Source organism: Lissotriton helveticus, chromosome 2_1 (assembly GCF_964261635.1).
Source record: "Lissotriton helveticus chromosome 2_1, aLisHel1.1, whole genome shotgun sequence".
Lineage (NCBI taxonomy): Eukaryota > Metazoa > Chordata > Amphibia > Caudata > Salamandridae > Lissotriton > Lissotriton helveticus.
This window is the reverse complement of record NC_136059.1, coordinates 287,894,543-287,917,135: the sequence shown is the minus strand read 5'-3', so window position 1 is coordinate 287,917,135 and position 22,593 is coordinate 287,894,543. Positions and strand designations below refer to the sequence as shown.

Here is a 22,593-nt window from a genome sequence, read left to right as displayed (position 1 = left end):
ACTGGTGTCCGGGATATCTTTGACATAGCCCAACAGGCAGGTCATGGGGTCTGGAGTTAGGGTGTCTGAGGTAATGTCACTTATGATGCAGCATATGTCAAGCCAGAAGGCCGTAATCTTAGGGCACCTCCAGGCTAGGTGTATAAATGAGGCGTTGGGGCAGCACATCTCAAGCAGTTAGTCAGCAGTCAGTCTAAGTGTGGGAAAATCACCGAGGTCGGACATCCAGGCTAGCCGTGCCTGCTCAGTGTCGATTGGGGAGTCTGCGAGGGTCAGCGCATAAAGGGGCTTATTTACAGCCCCTTGCGCCACTTTTGCGTCATTTTTAACATGGGACAAGTGACGTACGAATGGCGCAAGGGGCTTGTAAATCTGCCCCACAGTCTTGTGATCAGTTTTCGTGGGGAAGCGGCAGAATGTATATACTGTAGCGCATCGCAGTGAGCCGGGTGGCAGGGGGCGGGGAATGAGGCATTATTGTCTTTGCATGTAGCGCGGATCAATCATGTTGAACTTTAAGACAAGAAGCACAAGAGAGGTTGGGCCAGAATGGAGGCTTTGGCTTCACCTGCTTCAGTGATTTAAGATGCCATTAATCTGACATCGGTAGAGAAGAAGCTAAGCTGTTCCCAAGTTCTTTATTCGTATGTTCCATGTAGCACAGAAAGGTGTTTAGAGTCTTTTGCACCAACCCAGCAATTTAATGAGTCATTTTTACTTGAAAGTCCCGTAAGTGGCGCATTTGGCTCAAATGGTATTCCCAACGTCCCTCAAATGATGAGGATTTACATTTTAGAGGATGCAGCAGCCGAATGTAATTTCAATTTTACTGAGCAAATATTTTGAAGGTAAGAAACGCTTTTTTTTCAGCCTGTCACTCTGTATGACTTTGAAAGGAACTGTAGACTGTCAACCCATGGTACTAGAAACTTCCTTATCCTGGTCTAGAACTAATTTTCAAAATTCATAAAGTCTAACATTATAAAGGTTTCCAAGAAACCTGTACATCGGTTAAATACACTGTCACTTAATTTAGCTCCTGTGTCAATGTGACAGTCCTGGGATTTTTACCTACAGTCGTAAGTCGTTTTTATGACTGGGACAGAAATGAAATAGTTAGGTTTTGAAGAGGAGTTGGAAAGTGTGCAACACAGGCCAGGTTGATCTTCAACCTGCTTTAGTGCTCAGCAGGTAGAATAATTATGCACAGTACAACTGATGAGTCTCGAGTCCCTTCCTGTATGTAGTTCAGATTGTTTGACTCAAGATGAAGTGAAAATGTAAAGGAGTTTTGTAGGGAGACGCTTTGGTGGTGACGGACTATTCCTAACCTGTATGTACTACGATGTTGAGTTACCAGTAGATTTTTGGAGACTAGCTTTATGCCTGTAGTTACCTAATGAGATGGATGTCGCTGGTTGATAAAGGTGGATGCCTAGCCATGTATGTAACCAGAGGGAACCATTAATATTGTCAGAGAAGACGGACTAGTAATTTGGTCTTCACATTCCCATAGACTGGTGACTGGAAATGGGTAATTCCCAAACTCTGCAAACAAAGGGTTGAATAAATAGGGTTTGTAATGTGACAGTGAGATCATTGATAATTTCATCCACTCCCCAGCAAAACAGTGCCTATCCCTCGCAGTATTTAGTGCATGACTCGGGTATAGCATTCACAAGATACCAGTTTACTTACATGAAGAGGAAGGCATTGCACGAGTCCAGTTTGGATCCAATTAACTATGGTTCTTATTCCTTTAGGATCAGGGCAGCAACGTCAGTGGTTGGGGGTTGGTCTCAATGCTGAGACGGTCAGGTAAATTGGGAGGTGGAGGTACAATTGCTATAAACGCTTTGTGCTTCTGGATATGGGGTAATAAATTCCCTCATTGTAGGCAACCCTTTAACGGTTTCTTCTCCTTTCTAATGTTCTGTGTGTTAGGACACATGGCTACACCCAGTGTGTGGATTCTTGATCACTCTTTTATGCGGCGAGATGGATCAGTTTTTGAGCGGAGTCTATTTCATAGACCAGCAGCTGATGCTGGACAGCGATTTCTTGGGGTCTGCAAAGGGATCTTCGACTCGATGGACTGCACCAGCTAGTAAAGAAGGTTGAGGGCAGGAGGCTTCAGCCACCTGCACTTATCATTCTCCATTTAGGTAGTAGAAAGTCTTGCGTTGTTGGTGAGAAGAAGCGTCTTCGAGAAGTTGCTTGGAGATCTCGTTTCTAGCTAAGAGTTTCCCTGTGGTGGTGATTGCTTGGTCCCATATTATGCCACGTCGTGTGTGGCATATAGATCTTCCACCAAAGGGTTTAATCTTTCAGTGAAGTGCTTGAAAAGTAGAGTGCATTTCTTAGCACAATCCCTTATGGTTACCTTAGGAGCAAAACTTCCTTTCACAAAGATGGTGTACACGTATCTGATTGTGGTAATAAAATGATTGTGGAATCTCTGTTGACCTTTTCAATGCAACATCCTTTGGATCACATGGGGGTAGACATATGGAGGAGCCCCGGTCTGTCAGTTAACCAACCAGACCTGTTGCGGTGACGGAGTCAGGTTTTGCTATAAAGCTAGTAGACACTTTGACAGCTGGAACAAGAAGGCAAGAGAATTCCTGATACATTTGGTTTTAAATCTTTGATCAAGTTGAGGCAAAGGTTCTACGGTCTGTAAGGCAGGGCCAGGTACATGCGCTACTGCGATTGTCCAGGGGTCTCTGGGTGCTTCATAGCATTGTCCTGGTGATGGTAGGGAGTTGGAGCTTGCGCCAGGGGACCAAGATCTGTTCCGATTGCCCAGGCCGATCTCCCGAAGGGTGCCAGAGAGGATCTCAATTTGGGTAGATCTGACATGGGCGTTTTTAAGAGCTCAGCTGACGTGATGGCCGTTGGCTCCTCTCCTTGTGAAGGAGCATGGGAGTTTGCCTTGTAAAGAGTATATCTGTGGGACCCAGTAGTTAGCACTTGTGATCCCAAGTCAATTAGTCAGTGCTCTAAGGACCAGCTGGGTGGCCAAACATGACTTTAAAATGTGGTTTGGTGATTCCCATGTTTAGAAGTTCTCCTAACAATTTTTCTATTTATGTATGTACAATTGTTTAGCAGTAGCCAAATGTTTTGAATGCTATCTTGTTGTGATAAATACAGCCTGAAAAATGTTTCTTAAATGCAAATCTGATTGTCTCAGGCCAATCTTTGCCTTCCATTGCTGAGGGTGCCCGCAAACTGGGCCTTTGCGATTTCTTAGGTTTCTCACAATCTACCACAGGTATCGGTGTGGTCCCCTACCTGTGAAAAGAGGGGTAACGCCATAATGGCAGGCCACAGATGGGGCTGAACTTGGCCCGGTTAAGTGGGCACACCAATGGCATTTGTGGCTTGGTATTTTGGTTTCATTTTGTGCGCTTTCCTTTGCCCAGAAAGCGCGCTTGGTGCCCATTGGCAACAAAAGGTCAGCGGGGTTGCCTTGACTGCGGGCATGGGTATTTAAGCCTTGGGTTGTGGAGAACACCCACATAGCTTACTGAAGAGCTGCGCCCCTGCCCATCGTTGATGCGACCGGCTACCCTGGGCTTCAGCTTCTTTAACCTACACCCATTCCCTAGTTAGACGATTTGGGGTAAAGGGGTACACCTGATTTTTCTTGGTGTTTAATTTGCTCCATCGTGGTTCCTCTATGTGTATACTAGTGTTTGTCGTATTTATTGCAGTGATGGAGTCAGGTTTGGCCACAAAGCTAGTAGACACCATGGCAGCTGGAACAAGAAGGCAGTTGAATTCTGGATACATTTGGCTTTAAACCTTTGATCAAGTGGTGGCAGAAGTACTACGGTCTGGGAGGCAGGGCCAGGGACGTGCGCTACAGCGATTGTCCTTGGGTCTCTGGGTACTTCATGGCATTGTCCTGGTGATTGTAGGGAGTTAAAGCTTGTGCTAGGGGACAAAAATCCAGTCCCGGTTGCCCAGGCTGATCTCAAGAAGAGTGCAAGAGGATATCTCTATTTGGCTTGCTCTGGCATGGGTGTTTTTAAGAGTTCAGCTGACTTGAGGTTCTTTGGCTCCTCTCCTTGTGAGGGAGCAGGGGAGTTCACCTTGTAAAGAGTATATCTGGGTGAACCAGTGGTTAGCCGGTGCTTTAAGGACCATCGGGTTTGCCAAACATGACTTCAAAATTGGGCTAGGTGATTCCACTTTATAGAAGTTTTCCATACTTTTTGTAATTTATGCATGTATGTATGAACAATTATGTGACGGTCGACAATTGTTTTAAATGCCCTCTTGTTGTAATAAATATGGCCTGAGAACTGTTTCTCAAACGCAAATCCGATTGTCTCAGGCCAATTCTTTGCCTTTGATTGGTGAGGGTGGCCTGGAAAACGGGTCTGTGGTGTTTCTTATGTTTCTCACCATCTACGACGGGGATTGGTGTAATCTCCTACCCTGTGTTCTCAAGCTCCTGGCATTTCCTTTTCTGCTGGCTCAGTTGCTAATGTTTATTGAGGGTGAGCTGCTACCGTTTTGTGGGTGTAAGATGCAGTTATTGCAGAGAGTGCTGCTGCCATATCTGAAAGAAACAAGTTAGTGATAGATTCCTTACCTTAAAATATCCCCAGGCATCAGACTGGATCCGGAAAGCTTTTCTCAGCAGAACCCCTGCATGTCGATAGGCGTCATCGTGCGGCTCCGCCTGCATCGCTGGCGTCGTATTCGCTGAGATGACGTCACTGGAGCCACTTAGATGCGCCCACGTGCGCTGATGGCAGTTCTTTCTTTCTCCATGCCAGCAAGCGCAGATCCGGAGAGAGCGGTACCCCATAACTTGTTGAGTAAAGTGTTTGTTTGATTAAATTGAAAGTAGAACTTACTCCTGTGCATATGGATGCCCGGTTTCAAGCTTTGCGAGGCCTGTCTGCGCACAATGTCGCTGACGGACCCACCCCGTGAGTGTCTCTTCTGCCTGGGGTGTGACCATGACACCGAGTCATGTTCCAACTGCGAGCCAGGGCCCCGAAAACTTTGCTGGAGCAGTCCCGAAGGTGGCTGGAGGCCCTGGAGTCTGCTCCACGTCATTTCAGGTCCCTGTCTCGTGGGAGATCTGGGACCCGGTCGCGGAGCAAGCACCATCATTCGAAGTCTTCGCACTCGGAGTCAGGTAAGGCGGAGCACAAAAAGTCAAAGAAGCGTCGTCGCTCTTTGTCATCCCCTCACCGGTCGAGGGACGCGGCTGAGGTGGCAGTTGCCCCGCCCCTGTGGCTCAGACTGAGCCTGAGCAGTTACCGTTGGCTTACCAACCCTTCCCTGGTCCATCAGTGACTCCAGCCGAATTGCAAGAGTTTGTGTCTGAAATGGCACGTATCTTCGGCTCGTGCCGCCCCATCGGATCGCCTTCGGGCCCCGCGGGCCCCACTGTTCCGCGTTCCTCGATGGCTCCGGCCCGACGTCGTCAACGTCCAGAGGCCTCCATGGCTCTGGCCGGGGCTCCCCGCTCTTGCTGGTGGACCCCGTACGGCCCCAAACTGGCATCAACGTCACCGGTGCCAGTGGCCCCGGCGGCCGGCGTCATCTTCTTTTCAGACGTCGGCAGGGTGCCGGAGGGATCCCAATGCCAATGGGGGACTTTTACCCTTTTATTCACCCACGTCCTCGTCCCCTTGTGCTGGAGGGGGAGGATTGGGAAGGGTTTGAAAACCCTCTCGCAGCACAGTGCGAGTCCGTCCCCAACTGGGATGAGGAGGTGGAGGCCGGTGGGCAGGATTACACTCCAGGGCCTGGTTCACCATCCCCTTCGCTACTATGGAGGAGAGTGGTTCCTTTTTCACGGTGCTACGTAGGGCGCCGAGGCTCTTGACCTCGACCTCCCCACAGTGGCTGTCAGGACCAACCTACTGACTGTAGTGTTTCGGCCAGCTTCTTCTTCTACAGAACCGCTGTTGCCACTTAATGAGGCACTTTCTGATGTGCTTTTGGGTACTTTGTCCCGGCCCAATACAGGGGCTCCTGTGGATAAGGGTGTGGATCAACATCATCGCCCGGCTCCGGGCGACCATGCCTTCCTCACCCAGCACCCCACACCTGAAAGTTTGGTGGTTCAAGCCTCCGCGTCCCTAAGTGCGTTTCCTTCTGCTCCACCAGTCAAGGAATCCAAGAAATTGGAGCTGTTTGGCAAGAAGATGTATTCTTCCGCAAGTTCTGGACTGTGGTCTGTGAACACTGCCTGTCTCTTGGGCCGCTATTCCCATTCTGTATGGGATGCGGTTTAGCAGGTGCTACCTCAGTGTCCAGATGAGGCTCGGACGGTTCTCTCCTGAGCTCTTTTGGAGGGGAGAGATGCGGCCAAGTTCACTATAAGTTGTGGTCTTGATACCGCATATTCGCTGGGTAGGGTGATTTCCACATCGGTGGCGTTACGTCGTCATGCCTGGTTGAGGACGGCTGGCTTTTCTGCAGATGTCCAGAATACTTTGATGAACATGCCCTTCAATGGCACCCGCCTCTTTGGTGATAAGGCGGATTCCACATTGGAGCATTTTAAGGACTCCCGGGCCATGGCCAAGTCCTTAGGCCTTTCGCTGCACGTCCTCCTTCCACTTCCAACTTTCGTTCCTTTCGAAGCTCCGGAAGAGGCATGCACACACATTCCTTTCAGAATAAGCCTGTGCAGCAACAGTCCCAGAGCAGCCGCGGACGTGGGGCTCGCAGGTGCCTTACACATCGGTCAGACTATCACTTTGCCCACTTTCTTTCCGCCTTCGCATCCTTCCGAGTGAAAGAGAGGCTCTACCGCCTGGACCCAAAACGTGCGCTCTACTTGTACCTGCCTCGAACACAAGCATTCCGGGTGGATGACAAGCTCTTTGTTGGCTACATAGGCGCCAAGAAAGGCCGGGTTCTTCACAAGAGGACTATCTCCCGCTGTGTCGTCTTGTGTTTCAAGGCCTGTTATTCTATGGCTAAAAAGGAACCTGCAGTAGGGCTGCATGCCAATTATACCGGGGCAACATCAGCCACTACGGCATTGGGACGTGGTGTCCCCCTCAGGACATCTGTCAGGCTGCCACGTGGGTTTCACTGCACACCTTTACAAAGCATTATTGCCTTGACAGTCTGGTCTGGAGAGACAGTTTTTTTGGCCGTTCTGTTCTCCATGACTTTCTGGTGTAATCTTATTCGCAGACCCACCACCAGGGTTGGTATTGCTGGGGTATCTATTCTAAGGTAAGGAATATATCACTAACGTGCCTCTTTCAGATGCACAAGTTACTACTTGTGTAACGATATATCTGCAAGAGACATTAGTTAGTAATAGATTCCTTACCTCCCCACCCATCCTCGCCGTTCTGCGAACTGATTTCTAGGGTTAAGGTCATCCTTTCGGGCCCTAGTTTCTATGCACCAGTGGTCAGTATCTTACATGACTCAGCGTTACTGGTGCGGAAGGTTGTGTACAGAACTGACGTCAGCGCGCGTGGGCGCGTCTAAGTAGCTCCAGTGACGTCATCTCGGCGAATACGACGCCAACAGCGCACACAGAGCCGTACGATGATGCCTATCGACGCGCAGGGGTACTGCTGACGAAAGCTTTCCGGATCCAGTCTGATGCCTGGGGATATTCTAAGGTAAGGACTCTATCACTAACTAATGTCTCTTACAGATATATTGTTAAACAAGTAGTAACTTGTGCGTTAGTTAGATGTCCTCTCTTATTTCTGTCTAGTTTACTTGCTGCTCCGATTCTATATGCATTGATTAATTTGCCTATGATTGTGAGATAATGAAGTTTCAGTGACAGTACATGAGTGTGCAGCCTCTTCTGCTGCCCTCACTCCCCCTTCCTCCAGATGACCCGCTCACCAAACCTTTCCTCATTGGCCTAATGGCCTAAACAGAGAGACTCATGACTCCTGATAGCGGGCACAGAAAGAGTGAGCTTCTTGAGCATAGGTGGACTGAACTAGCCTATATATTTCAAGTGTAATTTTTTTTTAATAGTGATCAAAATGCAATGTAGTCCTCTAACCCGCAGGCATAGAACATTATCCAAGGCTAGGAGTAATGGAGTGAGTGAGAGAATGTATATGTAATGTACAATTATAGAGTAAACAACTTCACACGCCGCTGAGACGAATAGCCTATTCCTTCTTTCCTATATCTCCTCCCTTAACACTTTCAGCCTGCCAATCCTGCTCTCTGTCCTTCTATGACGAGAGAATACAATAGGGGCGTACGGGTCAGGGCCGCCTAACAGCATTATAGGCCCCTGGGCAAAGCAGTGCACTGGGCCCAGCCTACACAATCACTCACTGGAATAAAAGTGTTTAACGGAACAATTGTGTTAAGTTCTGGTCTGCATGAGGCCCCTATGCTTGTGGGCTCCCAGGCATCTGTCCAGCGTGCCCATGCGTTAAGACTGCACCTTTTCAGATCCCAGTAGACGTATCCAGGGCTGACCAGGGAAAGGGAGGGAAGGTGAACACATCCATGCTTACCAAATTGGGTAAATCTTTGTTCTTACATTACCCCTTTGCCTGAGACAGGCATCCCATCTGTGTGAAGGGATGTTTACTGTGTTAATCGGTAAATGTACTCATTTTCTTTGAATTGCACCACTTTTCACTTTTCATTCCTGCATATTTTTTTCAAGCCCTCTGTGTATTGCATATGCAAATTGTGTGCACCCGCTGTACCCACTGCAAATGTAGATTTAGTGTGTGCATTGCTCAACCAACTTAATAGTTTCTTCCTATCACAGCTGGAGTGTTGTTACACATTTTTATATATTGCACCTGAAAATGTGTTGCAGGCTTTCTAACTTATGCATGTTACCCATCTTTGTTTGCTTCCCTTTAGCACCACGTGTCTGCGTAAATTCTAATACTGCAGACCCAAGCAGTGCGTGTTTGTCATTGGTAAGGCTATAGTCACTGCAGATTGGGTTTGACATAGCAATCTGATTGTAAGACTGCAACAGAGATGCCCCCAAGCAGTAGAAGTTGATATGACCCAAAACTAAACAAATGTGCATCCATCCGTGCATTATTTTGGTCGATTTCTAGCAGTTGGGTCAAATAAATAGGGATGTTTTAATTTCTGAATTCCTAGCTTGTGTGTTTTCTGCCCAGCTCCTTTCAGGAGACGCCATTCCACTTTGTCGGGCTCTGTCGGGGCGAGAAAGACTGACTTCATTTAAGACAAGGGCCCTTTGTTTTAGTTGGTGCTGGTCTTGTGAGATTTTTCAGTTCTCAGCGGGTTAACCAGGGAGGGGAGAAGAGTCATAATTGGCCTATTTAGCGTATTTTGCATGTGAATAGTGTGTTAGTGAAGCATTACTAAGTCTGTTGTGAGTGACACGGTGATTAGAATTTAGATTAGGGAAAACACATTCTGTACTTTATCAAGTACAGTAATTAGTTCAGTCGGTAAAAAGTTGATTACAAGTAAAGATAAAGTTAAACTTTTGGGGTCTCAACGGAAAAGGTTCTTTTTGGACTGCTACATTTGTTAATACAGAGGTTCCTGTCTACACCTGCGTTATTGCGTATCTGAATAATTAAAGGAACAATGGGCACTATGCAAATTGTAATCAGAGGGTTTATACGACTTGGGTAAGTTTCCTTGTATTGTACAATAAAAATGATAATATTGTTGGGGGTTGTCTTGTTTCAAACACGCTTTAGATATATGTGAACAATCAATCAGGCTAGACATGAGGTTTTCAATAGTGAATCTATATTTTGAATATTTGCTTTTGTTTTGCTGGTTGTAGTATTTGACCTCATTGTAGTTTTCAATTGAAAAAGACAAGCCTCATTGTTCATGCGGATGGAAATATATGTGTATTTTGACCATTTATCGTGCGTTTATGGCATTAAATCGTTCTTACAAATTTATTGGGTGTGTTTAGGGCTGAGATAATGTTGTGATGGAGACAAGGATTGTGATTAAAGAGCAATGATCTCATTCTAATTTGTGCAAATAATTTCAGCCCTGAGTTTTCTGTGGGTGGATCAGAAAATGTATATTCCACGAAGAATGTAGCTAAATGACACTATAAACAAATCCACTACTATGGTGGTTGGAACATCCATCTGAAATCAATAATGCATACTGATAATTGTGATATATACACTGGTTTTTGATATACTGTACCAAGGTTGAAAGACCTGTAAGAATATCATCATTTTCATTTGGGGGCGGAGAGGGTGTGACCTATGTTCTTTTTATTTTGGTGTGTCTAGGGTGGTGATTGTCTTTGGCGATGGTGCAGCAAAATGTTGCAATTGAGATTTACAATATTGGTTCCTAAGAGTCGAGAGAATAAGTGTACAATTTAGCCATGTGTATATTTTTCTTTTACTTCTCAGCAAAGTCTTCTTGGTGGCGACATGGAGATTGGTAGCCCAGGAGCACTATCACCCACAAAACCTGGCTCTCAGTACTTTCAGTATTCTAGCAATAACCCCCGGCGGAGGACGCTACACAGTAGCAACATGGGTGAGTGCCCCATACCCTGATGTTCATTATCACAGCAGTAACCCAAAATATGAAAAATAGCTTAGCGCGCCAAAATATGGAAACTGCTCACTTTCACAGAAAGTAGTCTGTTGGGATATATAACAGTCCTTCATATGTATGGCTGCTTTACCTTGTCCCTTATCCTTTAAAATAGTATTGTAGAAATTAAGTCAAACACTGTTGTATTAGTTTCTCGTGAAATGTATGCTATTGAAAGGCAAAAATAGGCCATTCCTTTTGAAAATGTTGAAAGTATGTAGATGTTTAGCCACAGTAGTAAAAGAAAAAATATCAGGCTTCATATTCCTTTCTGTTTGCGTTTTTTAACAGAGGTACAAGCCAAGAAAGTTCGAAAGGTTCCTCCTGGTTTGCCCTCCTCAGTAAGTACCAAAGTTCTTCATCTGTTAAACTGGCCTACCTAAAGAAAAAAAATGAATGTGTTGTGGAGAATGAACTACTTGACCTTAGACATAACGAAGTGAAATTTGACCAAAATATCAAGTGATCTAACGTTTGGTTGCTGCTTGTCCTGCCTAGAAGAGGTTTGGTTTGCATTGCTTTGGCATGGCAATCAGTGAAGAGCTTTGGAAGGGTCCATACATTTTTGAGAGGCTTACTTGTGCAAGGCTTTGAAGAAAAGGTGCTATGGCATTATGTGGCGGTTGGCTTCTGTGTCGGCGTGCCACTGATTTGCATGTTCAAGGAGATTTGCGCGCAGGATTTATTTGCATAAGCTGCAACCTAAGTGAACATCTTCATTTTCTTCTGAGGTCTGAATGAAACCTAGGACGCGAGCGTCCTCGCTATGTCTGGCTGGGATGCCAGGTGTCGGCAGCGTAATCCAGCTGTGACTCGAGTAATCTGGGGACACTTCAGCGAATGCCGACATATGTATACTGCACATGAAACAGGACGTTCATGTAATGTATAGAAAAAGCATCCTCTGTTTTCTTGCGTGGCTCCAGTGGAGCCCTGCCCCGAATGTTAATACCATTTCAGTAAAGACATTTGTCAGTGCATGGATTACGAGTTCCTGTTTAATGTAAAATATTCTATAGCGTTGCATGTGTCCTAACTATGATTGTCTAAAACTATCAATCTATTTGGTTAAAGCTATTTGTGGTGGTTGTACTATAGTGACCTAGGTTTATCGATGAGTATTCCAATAGATATGCTGCTATAGCTATTTATACATGTATGCTATAAGATATGTTATTGGTAGTTTGTGCAGAACTCTGACCTCTTGCTACACCTGTCAGATTGTTGCAGATGGCGGTGCAGCTCCTCAGTTACTTCTGTGATATTTATTGTGAATACTGTTATTGTGGCCTGTATTTTGTGCAGTGGAGCTGGTTGTGCCAATTGCAGCTTGTGAAGCAGCTGATCTCCGATCATCTGTGTGATGAATGATAAGGCACAGTGTTTGGTGCCTGGGACATTGCGGGCATGGAAATGATGCCTGAGCTCTGCTTGGCATTGCTGCTGCCAGCCGTTTGTTTGCCACACCGTGCCATGCTTTGATCTCCATCCAACTATATGAAATGACGAGTGGGGGAGACCCCGGACAGAGCAGAAACAAGGAGCCCCAAATGAATGCCACAGGGGCTTTAGGCTTGAAGACTTTCAGAATTTCTCAGGCCGGCACCACATCTCATCCGGCTATTTGAGAGGGAAGGATAATGTTCTGGGTGAATTCTACAGAATGTTATTTTATTAATTGGAACTGTGCACTTTACCCTATGCTAATAACCGTTTTCTAAATGTAGCAATAGGCAACGCGCTCTGAAGCATTGGTAGGTTGTTAGTTGTGCTTTAGAAAACCCCTAATAAAAATAAATAGAAACTCCCGACTTTGACTTGGAGTTCAATAATGAGATTGTCTCGCATATCCCAGCATATATTTGCTTTTTATTGAACCGTGTGTGCAAAGTAATCGACATCAAACGTGAAGCGTTAGACTGTAAAATATTTGTTGTCGATAATACCCATAACTTCCAAAACAGGACAAAGTTATAGTTAGTAAGCACCTCCTACAAAAGAATCACTTGTAATATTTTAAGGTTCCATTTCGTTACATTACAGTGTATATCGGGGTAATCTTTACCGATGGGATTTCTGTGCATTTGCGCTGGCTCGCGGTGCATTTGGCGGCCGTACCGTGGGGTCAGTTCTGCCCGGAGTCAGTTTCGCGCTCGCGTGCGTGAGAGGGCCGCGCGCAGGCGGAGCGGCGCTCAGCGTCGACGGGCGCTTCCCATCTGTGCTCTGAGCTGCTGTGTTCGATGCCAGGCGAGGAGCGACCGAAACTTCATTTTCTGTGCCTTGCTTTTCCAGATAAACGAGACCGATTGTGCCGGCTGCCCCTTCGGTTGGGATAGAAGAGGCGTGCACGGTTTTTAGCGGACAATATGGACACTATTGAAGCGCAAACTTTGCCTGATTTGAAAATGGAATGAATATTCGCGGGACAGTTTGATTTTCGTTGTATGTGTTCGTCATAATTTCACGCGCAGAAAAGCATTTCTTTGCCAAAATGTGCTCTCTCATGTGGGGCGGGGAGAACCATCAGGGGTTTCATGGAGAACACATATGGTGTTTTCCAAAGGCTAAGTATTCAAGCGAGGATTGTGTGTGCGTTTGGATCCGTCCCTCGTAGCCTCGGTGATGAGAAAATATGTTTTCAGCATTGATGTATGCTTTAAAAGGTTTAATTTCGCCTCCACGCTTACCTGCCTAAATTCTGATTCGCGTCCGAGAGTGCGCTCTTAAATGAGAATAATGTATTCTTGTGTATTCCATGAATGGAATTTAAATCTGCCCGTGGCATACTGAGAACTTAAACTAAATGTGTTCCTTGACACCTGCTCCTCAGCGCTCTGTACTGTAAGTCTGGCACAGTGATGCCTATTCGGATCCAGGGGAAGAGTGCGTGTGTTCGCATTTAGGATGTCACCTGTTAATCCAAGCAAACATTTATAATCGACTCAAACCTAGGTCTATCCAGACCGAAACCGACAGTAATCCCAGGGAGGCAGCGGCCAGATGACCATGAAGGTGAAACCGACGCCAAGCCACCTTAAACATACAACAATGCACACTACCCGCATGTCAAAGTGAGTACAACCCTTGAGGGACCAAAACAGCTTTTTGAGTGTTTCCATTTTTAACTCTTTTAGGAGTGAAAGTTGCTAACAAGGGAAATATATGTTTCAGAGGGATTTCCTGTGAATGAGAAACCCCTTACTGTTTGCCTGTAATAGCAGGTAAAATAACTGGGAAATCTGAATTGTGAGATGCAGTAAAAAAGTTACTCACTCTGGCAAAGCCTGCTGGAGGTAGGAAAGCATTGTCTGTTGATGGTCGGTGGTGGGGTGCTTCTCTCCAGTCACTCACCACGGTGAGAATTTACTATCAAACCTTTCGAGAATGCATTCCCGTCAGTCTCTTTTGTGGACCATGTTAGTGCTGCTTCTGAACCACTGCTGTGGATATGTGCACCGTCTCGTGTGTAATGTAAACTGTAATGCATAAACTTGTACATGTTGATGCTAACTATACCAGACATAGGCCACTACGAATCTCTTTGCTTGGCAATCTTTATTTATTTATGCATTCCCGCTCCAGCATTTGCTCCCACAGACTTAAAACACTGCTCTCCAAAATTCCTTTAACATGCACTTTATTGATTTATGTCATAAGAATAACATTTAGCTACCTATCATTCCTAAGAAACATTCTTCATTTCTCGCCTACCGTTTTTCACATTTGATTAATCCTCGTTCATCCAAAACAATGCATGATCATCCAATGTAGATTCCACCTTCAGTACAATAGGTTACCTAGATATGGCTCTAACATTTGGTAGAAAACCCCACCTCCCCTCTTATCTTTTTCCATTCCTCTCTTAGATGCTTGTTCATATATCTTGTCTATTCGCCACTCCTGTTTCAGCTTTTATCGATTGTACATTACATCTCAGTTCTTACAGCTAAAGCATTTCTCTTTGCCTGGCCACCTATTTTTATTTGGCTGTCCAGCAAGCTTTTAGTTTTAAACTCTGCTTACATTCTGACTTCAATGAAGCAAAGTCTAGTCCAGATATTGTTGTAATCTCCATGTCTTTCTGCTGTCCAGTGTTATGGCAACTCATTTTATTGCTTTCTTTTCAGCCAAATTCTTACCTAACTATAATTTCCACGCACATTCTATACTGTTTACCTTGTACACTTGGCCCTGCGTGGACTCTCTTTTTTAATACTCCTTTCTTTTATTAACGCTGTTAGTGTTAGCTATCTTTTATCCCCTGTTTACTTCACTAACTCTTGTTGTTTACAAACAAGCTACTTCCAGAATTAGGAGTACAAAACACTAACCGAATGTAAGCGGGCTTGGGACAGAAATTGCAGCGTAATAATAGTGTAAAACTTGTATTATTTAAGCAAGCATATAAATGACTAGAGTATAGCGGGCAAAACAATCATTTTTCTGCTGTCTGTGTGACGTAAACATATCTGTTGTCAGTTTCTGTATATCCTAAAACTGCAGTGTCTGGACACCTATATATCATGCAGCCACCTCCCATCTTTGTTTATATGCTATACTCTCTTTATTTCTCCTCTCGAATGTGTATCCAAATGGTCTATTGATGTTCATGCCCTTTTATCTTTGATTAAAAGAAATGAAAGTTTGCCTTCAAGGGATTTTGTTTATCTATTAGTTAACTAGTTACTAGTTCCAGACTGACGGGAACCCTAACGTGTATGTGAGGATATAAACCGGAGGAAGAACCTTCCGCGAACACACCACCGACGGCTTGTTATTAACGGCTCTATGAAGATATTTGTAGCATATCCAGCATCACCTAGCATTGCCATTTTGCACAAGATAAGTCATAAGTCTCATTCAAGACCTAATGTGCCGCAGATTGAGTTCGACTGCACCTTTTTGAGGTTTGTTTTTGTCCAACTGTGGGAGCCACACAGATTTTTTTGTTTGAATTCAGAGAATTCAAATCCGGCTGGTTCAATCCTTTTGAAAGAACTCACTAAGAGAATTTTTCTTGAAAGGATTTTCATCAACCTCTTGTCCTGAAGATGGTCTGACGGTCTCATCGCCATCACAGACCGAAACGTCGACTACGGAATCTTTTTCTTTGTACATTTATTGTTTTGAAGGAACTGTTTATTGATGTATCCAAACATATCCTTCTAGTAATTCATGAAAAGATATCAACATAGTTGTTATGTAGGATGTCTCACGCCACCCCATGAGCTATGTTTGGTTGATTTAAATCTTTTTGTTCCCAGATTTGTAAAATTTAACATACATTAAATATATGCTTGTTTTGAAGTAGATTTTCACCCCGTGTGTCACATTTGATGTGGTTTTGAAGATTGTATGTTTCTTTCAGACAGTATTCTTCAAATTACAATTACTCATTGATTGTTTGATTAAATCTACTGTTCACCACTAATTAGGGTGGAACCCCGATAAGTACGTTTGAGACAGATCTCTAAAATTAATAGATAAACAAAATCCCTTGAAGGCAAACTTTCATTTTTTTAATCTTTATCGCCCAAGCTTCCAAGGGTATATTGGGTTTCCCACTTTTCTTGAAACTCTTTTATCTTTGAGACACACTTCTTCGTAGGTTTTATAAGATCAGTCTCCGGCAGACTTTTCCTTTTCAAACACAATCCCCCTTATTCCTCTTTGTTATCCTCACCTTTCCTAGCTCTACTCCCCAGCTTGGCTACTGAAGCCTCTGATAAATGCTCCTACATCCTGTCTTGATGAGCAGCTTAGTATGATTGAGAATGATAAGCCTAGAGCGAAATGAATCAATAGGGTTTCCTTCCTCCAGAAAAACTTGATAATTCTGGATCAGCATTTTGACATTATAATACAGGACCTGGTCGTGTCTAGAGTGGTTTCAGGAAATGGTGCTGTATCGCATCTTCCAGTGTTGGTTCCGCCTCCTCTTAAGAGCGTACCCTCTACTGCTGCCACACTACCGCGGGCCTCAAGATGATACACTTGCTGCTCTTACATGTGTAAGTTGTTAAAAGCTCACCACTTACTTATGAAGCTATTCCTCTAAAAACACCAAATTATTTATTATATATTTAAGGGATATCATTCCAGGTTACATGCAAAACTCTAAAAGCAAAATCAATTTGACCTGAAACCCCCAAGTTTTGCTAAATCCAGGAAGATGAGGCAGTCTTTTTGTGTGAATGCTCCAACCATCTGGAATGTCTTACCACATCCAGTAAAACCATTTATGCATTCTTGGTGGACATTATTGAGAATTAGAAATCCTAGGGATCTGGCCTGTTTGTAGCTTATTTGTAATCATTTGTTTTGTTATTGATACTGTCTGTGCTGTTGCACTTCAAGGGACCATACAGTGTTCCTACCTCTCTTTTGCGCTTTTGCTAAGACATTTCAATAAATACTCTTCTCTACAAAGCCTTGTATGCATAACAATGTTGTATAGCGCTGCATAACCCACTATTAATGACATCGCTAGGCACTACTTAGCTGAGTTTAAGTGAACTGTGAAGTTTTCTTCACCACATGGTGCACGTTTCAATTTATTTTAGTGCTTGTCCCATTATGTGTGACTAACACGTACAATTCTTGCTTTTCGCCAAAGACAGACATCTTACTTTAAGTCCTGAACAAATAATACTCGAAGCCGTACTAGTGAAACAAAACCACATGGGTATGCCTTTAAATACAAGGTGTACCCACTCAAGTGCTAATAAGGTATGCTATACTCAGGGTTGGGCTGGCCCTTCAGGGATTCTGACACTCCTCCTGGACTGCAGGCTAAAGCGACCACTTATACTGCTGGACGGGCTGCTATGAACAAGCCTTCCAAGATCTACTCAGTACATTTGAAAAGTTGATCTCTCACTAGGCTTAATTTGGACACATTTTCTTTTGGGCGAGAACTCACCCTAGACCCCCTTCCCAATTACACTGGAGTGTGTCAGGCCCGCTCGCTACACTCCCTGTCACGCTTGAATGTGCTGCGTCTGATCCATTCCCAGTCAGCACTCTGTACTCCCCATTAGCACACAGTCAAGAGCTGATGACAATTCTGGCAGAAAATAAAAGCTTTCCAACGTTTTGAAAGTGACTCTTTCAAATGCCACACAGCGCATATTTCATCGTGTACTTGAAACTGAAATCTTGTAGGAGCATTGCGCATGCCTACTGCTCCAGGATATATTGCACACCATAGTTAATTCTGATGCCCTTTAAGTGCCAATTTTCTGGAGTTAAAATAGAACACCGTTTGTAGCCATGCAGCTCTCTTGTCCTGGTGCTTTTGCTGGGGTCTCGGACTGCTAAAACGCTTTTGCATTTTGAAATCAAGGTCGCGTGATTATAAATAAGCTAAAAATAACACAGAAATCGTTACTGAAATCAGTCTTGTATCATGAAGCAAATGTTTTGCAAATTATTTGTTCTGAAATTTTTGCTTGAAGAGCTCATGACTCATGAGCGATAATCAGAGGGCTAACACAAGCTGCGAGAGACAGGTATTGTTTCCTTCTCCAATAAGAGGCACAATTATTTGTGCAAAAATGTTTTTTTTAATTTAGTGGCACCAGTGAAACACATTTCACTACCGTGTCTCAATTATACAGTATCACTCGTTTATGTGTCACTGGAGACAATCACTGAGTTATGCCTCACTCTTACGCACCTTTTATTGACCCAATCTCTTACACATCCCCTCACTTATCATAACTCTGGTCTCACTTATGTCTCTCCTGCCAGCCTCTCACTTTTCTGTATCAATCAATCAATCAGAGCATTTGTATAGCGCACTACTCACCCGGAGGGTCTCAAGGCGCTGGGGGGACGGGGTCCGCTACTGCTCGAACAGCCAGGTCTTGAGCTGCTTCCTGAAGGCGAGGTGGTCCTGGGTCAGGCGGAGGTGGGTCGGAAGGGAGTTCCAAGTCTTGGCGGCCAGGTAGGAGAAGGACCTTCCTCCTGTGGTGGCTCTTCGGATGCGGGGGACGGCTGCGAGGGCGTGGCTGGTCGATCGAAGCTGGCGTTTGGGAGCGTAGAAGTTGAGGCGGCTGTTGAGGTATCCTGGTCCTTGGTTGTGTAGGGCTTTGTGTGCGTGGGTGAGGAGCCGGAAGGTGATTCTCTTGTTGACCGGGAGCCAGTGCAGGTCTCTCAGGTGTCCGGAGATGTGGCTCGGCGGGGGATGTCCAGGATGAGTCGTGCTGAGGTGTTCTGGATCCGCTGGAGTCTCTTCTGGAGTTTGGCGGTGGTTCCGGCGTAGAGGGAGTTGCCGTAGTCCAGACGGCTGGTGACAAGGGCCTGGGTGACCGTCTTCCTGGTCTCGGTGGGGATCCACCGGAAGATCTTACGTAGCATGCGAAGGATGTTGAAGCACGACGAGGAGACGGCGTTGACTTGTCTGGTCATGGAGAGGGAGGAGTCCAGGATGAAGCCCAGGTTGCTTGCGTGGTCAGTTGGTTTGGGTGCGCTGCCCAGGGCGGGGGGCCACCAGGAGTCGTCCCAGGCGGAGGGTGAGGATCCCAGGATGAGGACTTACGTCTTGTCCGAGTTCAGTTTCAGGCGGCTGTTCGACATCCATTTGGCAACGTCTGTCATCCCTTCGTGCAGGTTGGCTCTGGCGGTGGCGGGGTCGTTGGTGAGGGAGAGGATCAGCTGGGTGTCGTCGGCGTAGGAGATGATGTTCAGGTTGTGCTGGCGTGCGATGGCTGCGAGGGGGCTCATGTAGACGTTGAAGAGTGTTGGGCTGAGCGAGGAGCCTTGAGGAACGCCGCAGATGACTTCGGTGGCCTCCGATCTGAACGGGGGGAGGCGGACTCTCTGTGTCCTTCTGGCGAGGAAGGAGGTGATCCACTCCAGTGCCTTTTCCTGGATTCCGACGTTGCTGAGGCGCTGTACTAGGGTACGGTGGCAGACAGTGTCGAAGGCCGCGGAGAGGTCCAGGAGGATGAGGGCCGCTGTTTCTCCGTTGTCGAGCAGGGCTCGGATGTCATCGGTAGCTGCGATCAGGGCGGTCTCGGTGCTGTGGTTGGCCCGGAAGCCAGACTGCGAGATGTCGAGGGATCCGTTCGTCTCGAGGAAGGCGGCCAGTTGCTTGTTGACTGTCTTCTCGATGACTTTTGCCGGAAACGGGAGCAGCGAGATGGGGCGGTAGTTCTTGAGGTCGGAAGGGTCTGCTGATGGTTTCTTGAGTAGAGCGCTGAGTTCGGCGTGCTTCCAGCTCTGCGGGAAGGTGGCGATGTCGAAGGAGGTGTTGATGATGTCCCGCAGGTGGGGTGCGATGACCGCGTCGGCCTTGTTGAAGACGTGGTGAGGGCAGGGGTCTGTCGGAGATCCGGAGTGGATGGAGTTCATCGTGCGGATGGTGTCTTCGGTGCTGATCGGGGCCCAGGCGCGGAGGGTGGTGGTGGGGGGCGGTGGTTCGGTCGTGGCATGCGTCGGTTGAGTGCTGAAGCTGTTGTGTATGTCCGCGATCTTGTTGTGGAAGTAGGAGGCGAGGGAGTTGCAGAGGTCTTGCGAAGGGGTGATGTCGTTGTTTCCGGCGTTGGGGTTGGAGAGCTCTTTCACGATGTTGAAGAGTTCCTTGGTGTTGTGTGCGTTGTTGTCCAGTCGTTCCTTGAATGCGGTTTTCTTGGTGGCGTGGATCAGCTGGTGGTGTTTTCGGGTGGCGAGCTTGAGGGCGGTCATGTTGTCCGGTGTTGGGTCTCTGCGCCAGGTTTTCTCGAGTGCTCTGCAGTTCTTCTTGGAGCTCTTGAGTTCGTCGTTAAACCATGGGGCTTTCTTGCTGCCGGGTCTGCTCGGCGGGGTCTTCAGCGGGGCGAGGTCGTCTGCGCAGTCGCTGATCCATTTCGTGAGGTTGGTGGCTGCTTGGCTGGGGTTCGTTGTGCTGGTGGGAGGGTTCTTGCTCAGGGAAGTAGTGAGCTGGTCTGCAGTGATCTTGTTCCAGCTTCTGCGGGGAGCCTGTTGCTGGTGATGGTGGAGCGTGGTCCTTCTGTAGCTGAAGTGGACGCAGCTGTGGTCTGTCCATTGGAGTCCCGTGGCGTGGCTGAAGGCGATGTCCTTGCTGGAAGAGAAGATCGGGTCGAGTGTGTGTCCGGCGTAGTGGGTGGGGGTGGTCACCAGTTGCTTGAGTCCGAGGTTGGCGAGGTTGTCCAGCAGGGTGGTGGTGTTGCGGTCGTTGTTGTTCTCCAGGTGGAAGTTGAGGTCCCCGAGGAGGATGTAGTCAGCGGAGGGGAGGGCGAGCGGGCTGACGAAGTCGGCGATGTCCTCGCTGAATTGTGTGCGTGGTCCCGGGGGTCTGTAGATGAGGGTGCCTCTGAGGGTGGTCTTGGGGTTGACGTGGATCAGGAAGTGCAGGTGTTCGGCGGGTGCGAGGTTGTCGTCGGTGTTGGTCGTGATGCGGATGGTGTTCCTGTGGATGATGGCGATGCCTCCTCCTGTCTGGTTGACGCGGTCCCTCCGGATGATCTTGTAGCCGTCCGGGATGGCGATGGCGATGTCGGGCGCTGAGGAGGCATTCATCCAGGTTTCCGTGAGGAAGGCGACGTCTGGGTCCGCGGTGTCGAGCAGGTTCCAGAGCTCGATGGCGTGTCTGTGGACGGAGCGGGTGTTGAGCAGGATGCACTTCAGGTGGGTGCTGCTGGAGTTCGGCTTGGTGGGTGCTGGTGTAGCGTGGGTCCGGTTGCAGGTGAACTTGCAGGAGTGGCAGCTGAAGGGTCCGTGGGTGCGTCTCGGTGTGGCTCGGTAGCAGCCCGGGGTTCGGCCGGTGTTGAGTGCGTTGAGTTCGGTGGGGTCGTAGGTTCGTCGGGTCGGCTTCCGGCGGTGGGGGCCAGGGGTCCTGGCACTGGGCGCGGTCCAGGCGCGGACGGGCGCAGACGGGCTTACCTTTGGCGCACCTTCGGCGCTCATTCGGTGCTCCCGCTGCGCGCGTCCGCTGCGCGGTCGCTCTGGGGGCGTCATAAGAAGGGGGACGGGAGGGCGGGTCTGCTGGGCTGGGCGAGCGTCAGGGCCAATGGGCCGGTGGTGGGCGGGGCCGCAGGGGGCCAGCGGCGGGAAGAGTGGCGAGCGGGCGGCTCAGCTGTGGCTGGGCCGCTCGGGGGTGCTGGGGGGGCGACGGTGGCGGCAGGCAGGCAGGAGGCTGGCAAGGAGGCTGGCAATCAGGATCAGCGGGCGAGGGAGCAAGGGGGTGACCCGGCCTCGAGAGGCACAGTGGTCACTCCCGCGGGCGACCAGGCACTCCCCTTAAGAAGGGGGACGGGAGGGCGGGTCTGCTGGGCTGGGCGAGCGTCAGGGCCAATGGGCCGGTGGTGGGCGGGGCCGCAGGGGGCCAGCGGCGGGAAGAGTGGCGAGCGGGCGGCTCAGCTGTGGCTGGGCCGCTCGGGGGTGCTGGGGGGGCGACGGTGGCGGCAGGCAGGCAAGGAGGCTGGCAAGGAGGCTGGCAATCAGGATCAGCGGGCGAGGGAGCAAGGGGGTGACCCGGCCTCGAGAGGCACAGTGGTCACTCCCGCGGGCGACCAGGCACTCCCCTTAAGAAGGGGGACGGGAGGGCGGGTCTGCTGGGCTGGGCGAGCGTCAGGGCCAATGGGCCGGTGGTGGGCGGGGCCGCAGGGGGCCAGCGGCGGGAAGAGTGGCGAGCAGGCGGCTCAGCTGTGGCTGGGCCGCTCGGGGGTGCTGGGGGGGCGACGGTGGCGGCAGGCAGGCAGGAGGCTGGCAATCAGGATCAGCGGGCGAGGGAGCAAGGGGGTGACCCGGCCTCGAGAGGCACAGTAGTAACATCTTACGTCCTGTTGCAGAATAATTCAAGTTTCATTTATTTAGTAGGATGTGATTGGTGAGTTGAAATCTTGTAAAATGCTCTGCTTTAGCTGTTTATTTGTACAGTGTGCTAATGGAATTGTTCTAGTGCCCTAAATAAGAAAGCCTAGCTAAAATAAATGAACACTAATGTCGGGGAAGAAGGGTGGAAATGTATTTATTTATTTATGCAATTTATAAAGCGCACAAATACCCGAAAATGTCTCGTCGCTGAAG

The 22,593-nt window shown here is 47.8% G+C and overlaps 1 protein-coding gene across 24 annotated transcripts in view; it reads left to right on the top strand.

Annotated features, from left to right (window-relative positions):
• The window catches only part of TCF4 (transcription factor 4), a 990,735-nt gene that overhangs the window by 613,050 nt on the left and 355,092 nt on the right, over positions 1 to 22,593 (top strand). For 19 of the 24 annotated variants that reach the window (XM_078674839.1, XM_078674835.1, XM_078674838.1 and 16 more), the window contains 2 exons: positions 10,371 to 10,500; positions 10,852 to 10,901. The exons of the other annotated variants lie outside the window; for them this stretch is intronic. In XM_078674839.1, the coding sequence (XP_078530965.1) occupies positions 10,371 to 10,500; positions 10,852 to 10,901 (180 nt within the window). The remainder of the gene's footprint in view (positions 1 to 10,370; positions 10,501 to 10,851; positions 10,902 to 22,593) is intronic. 24 annotated transcript variants of the gene reach the window in all.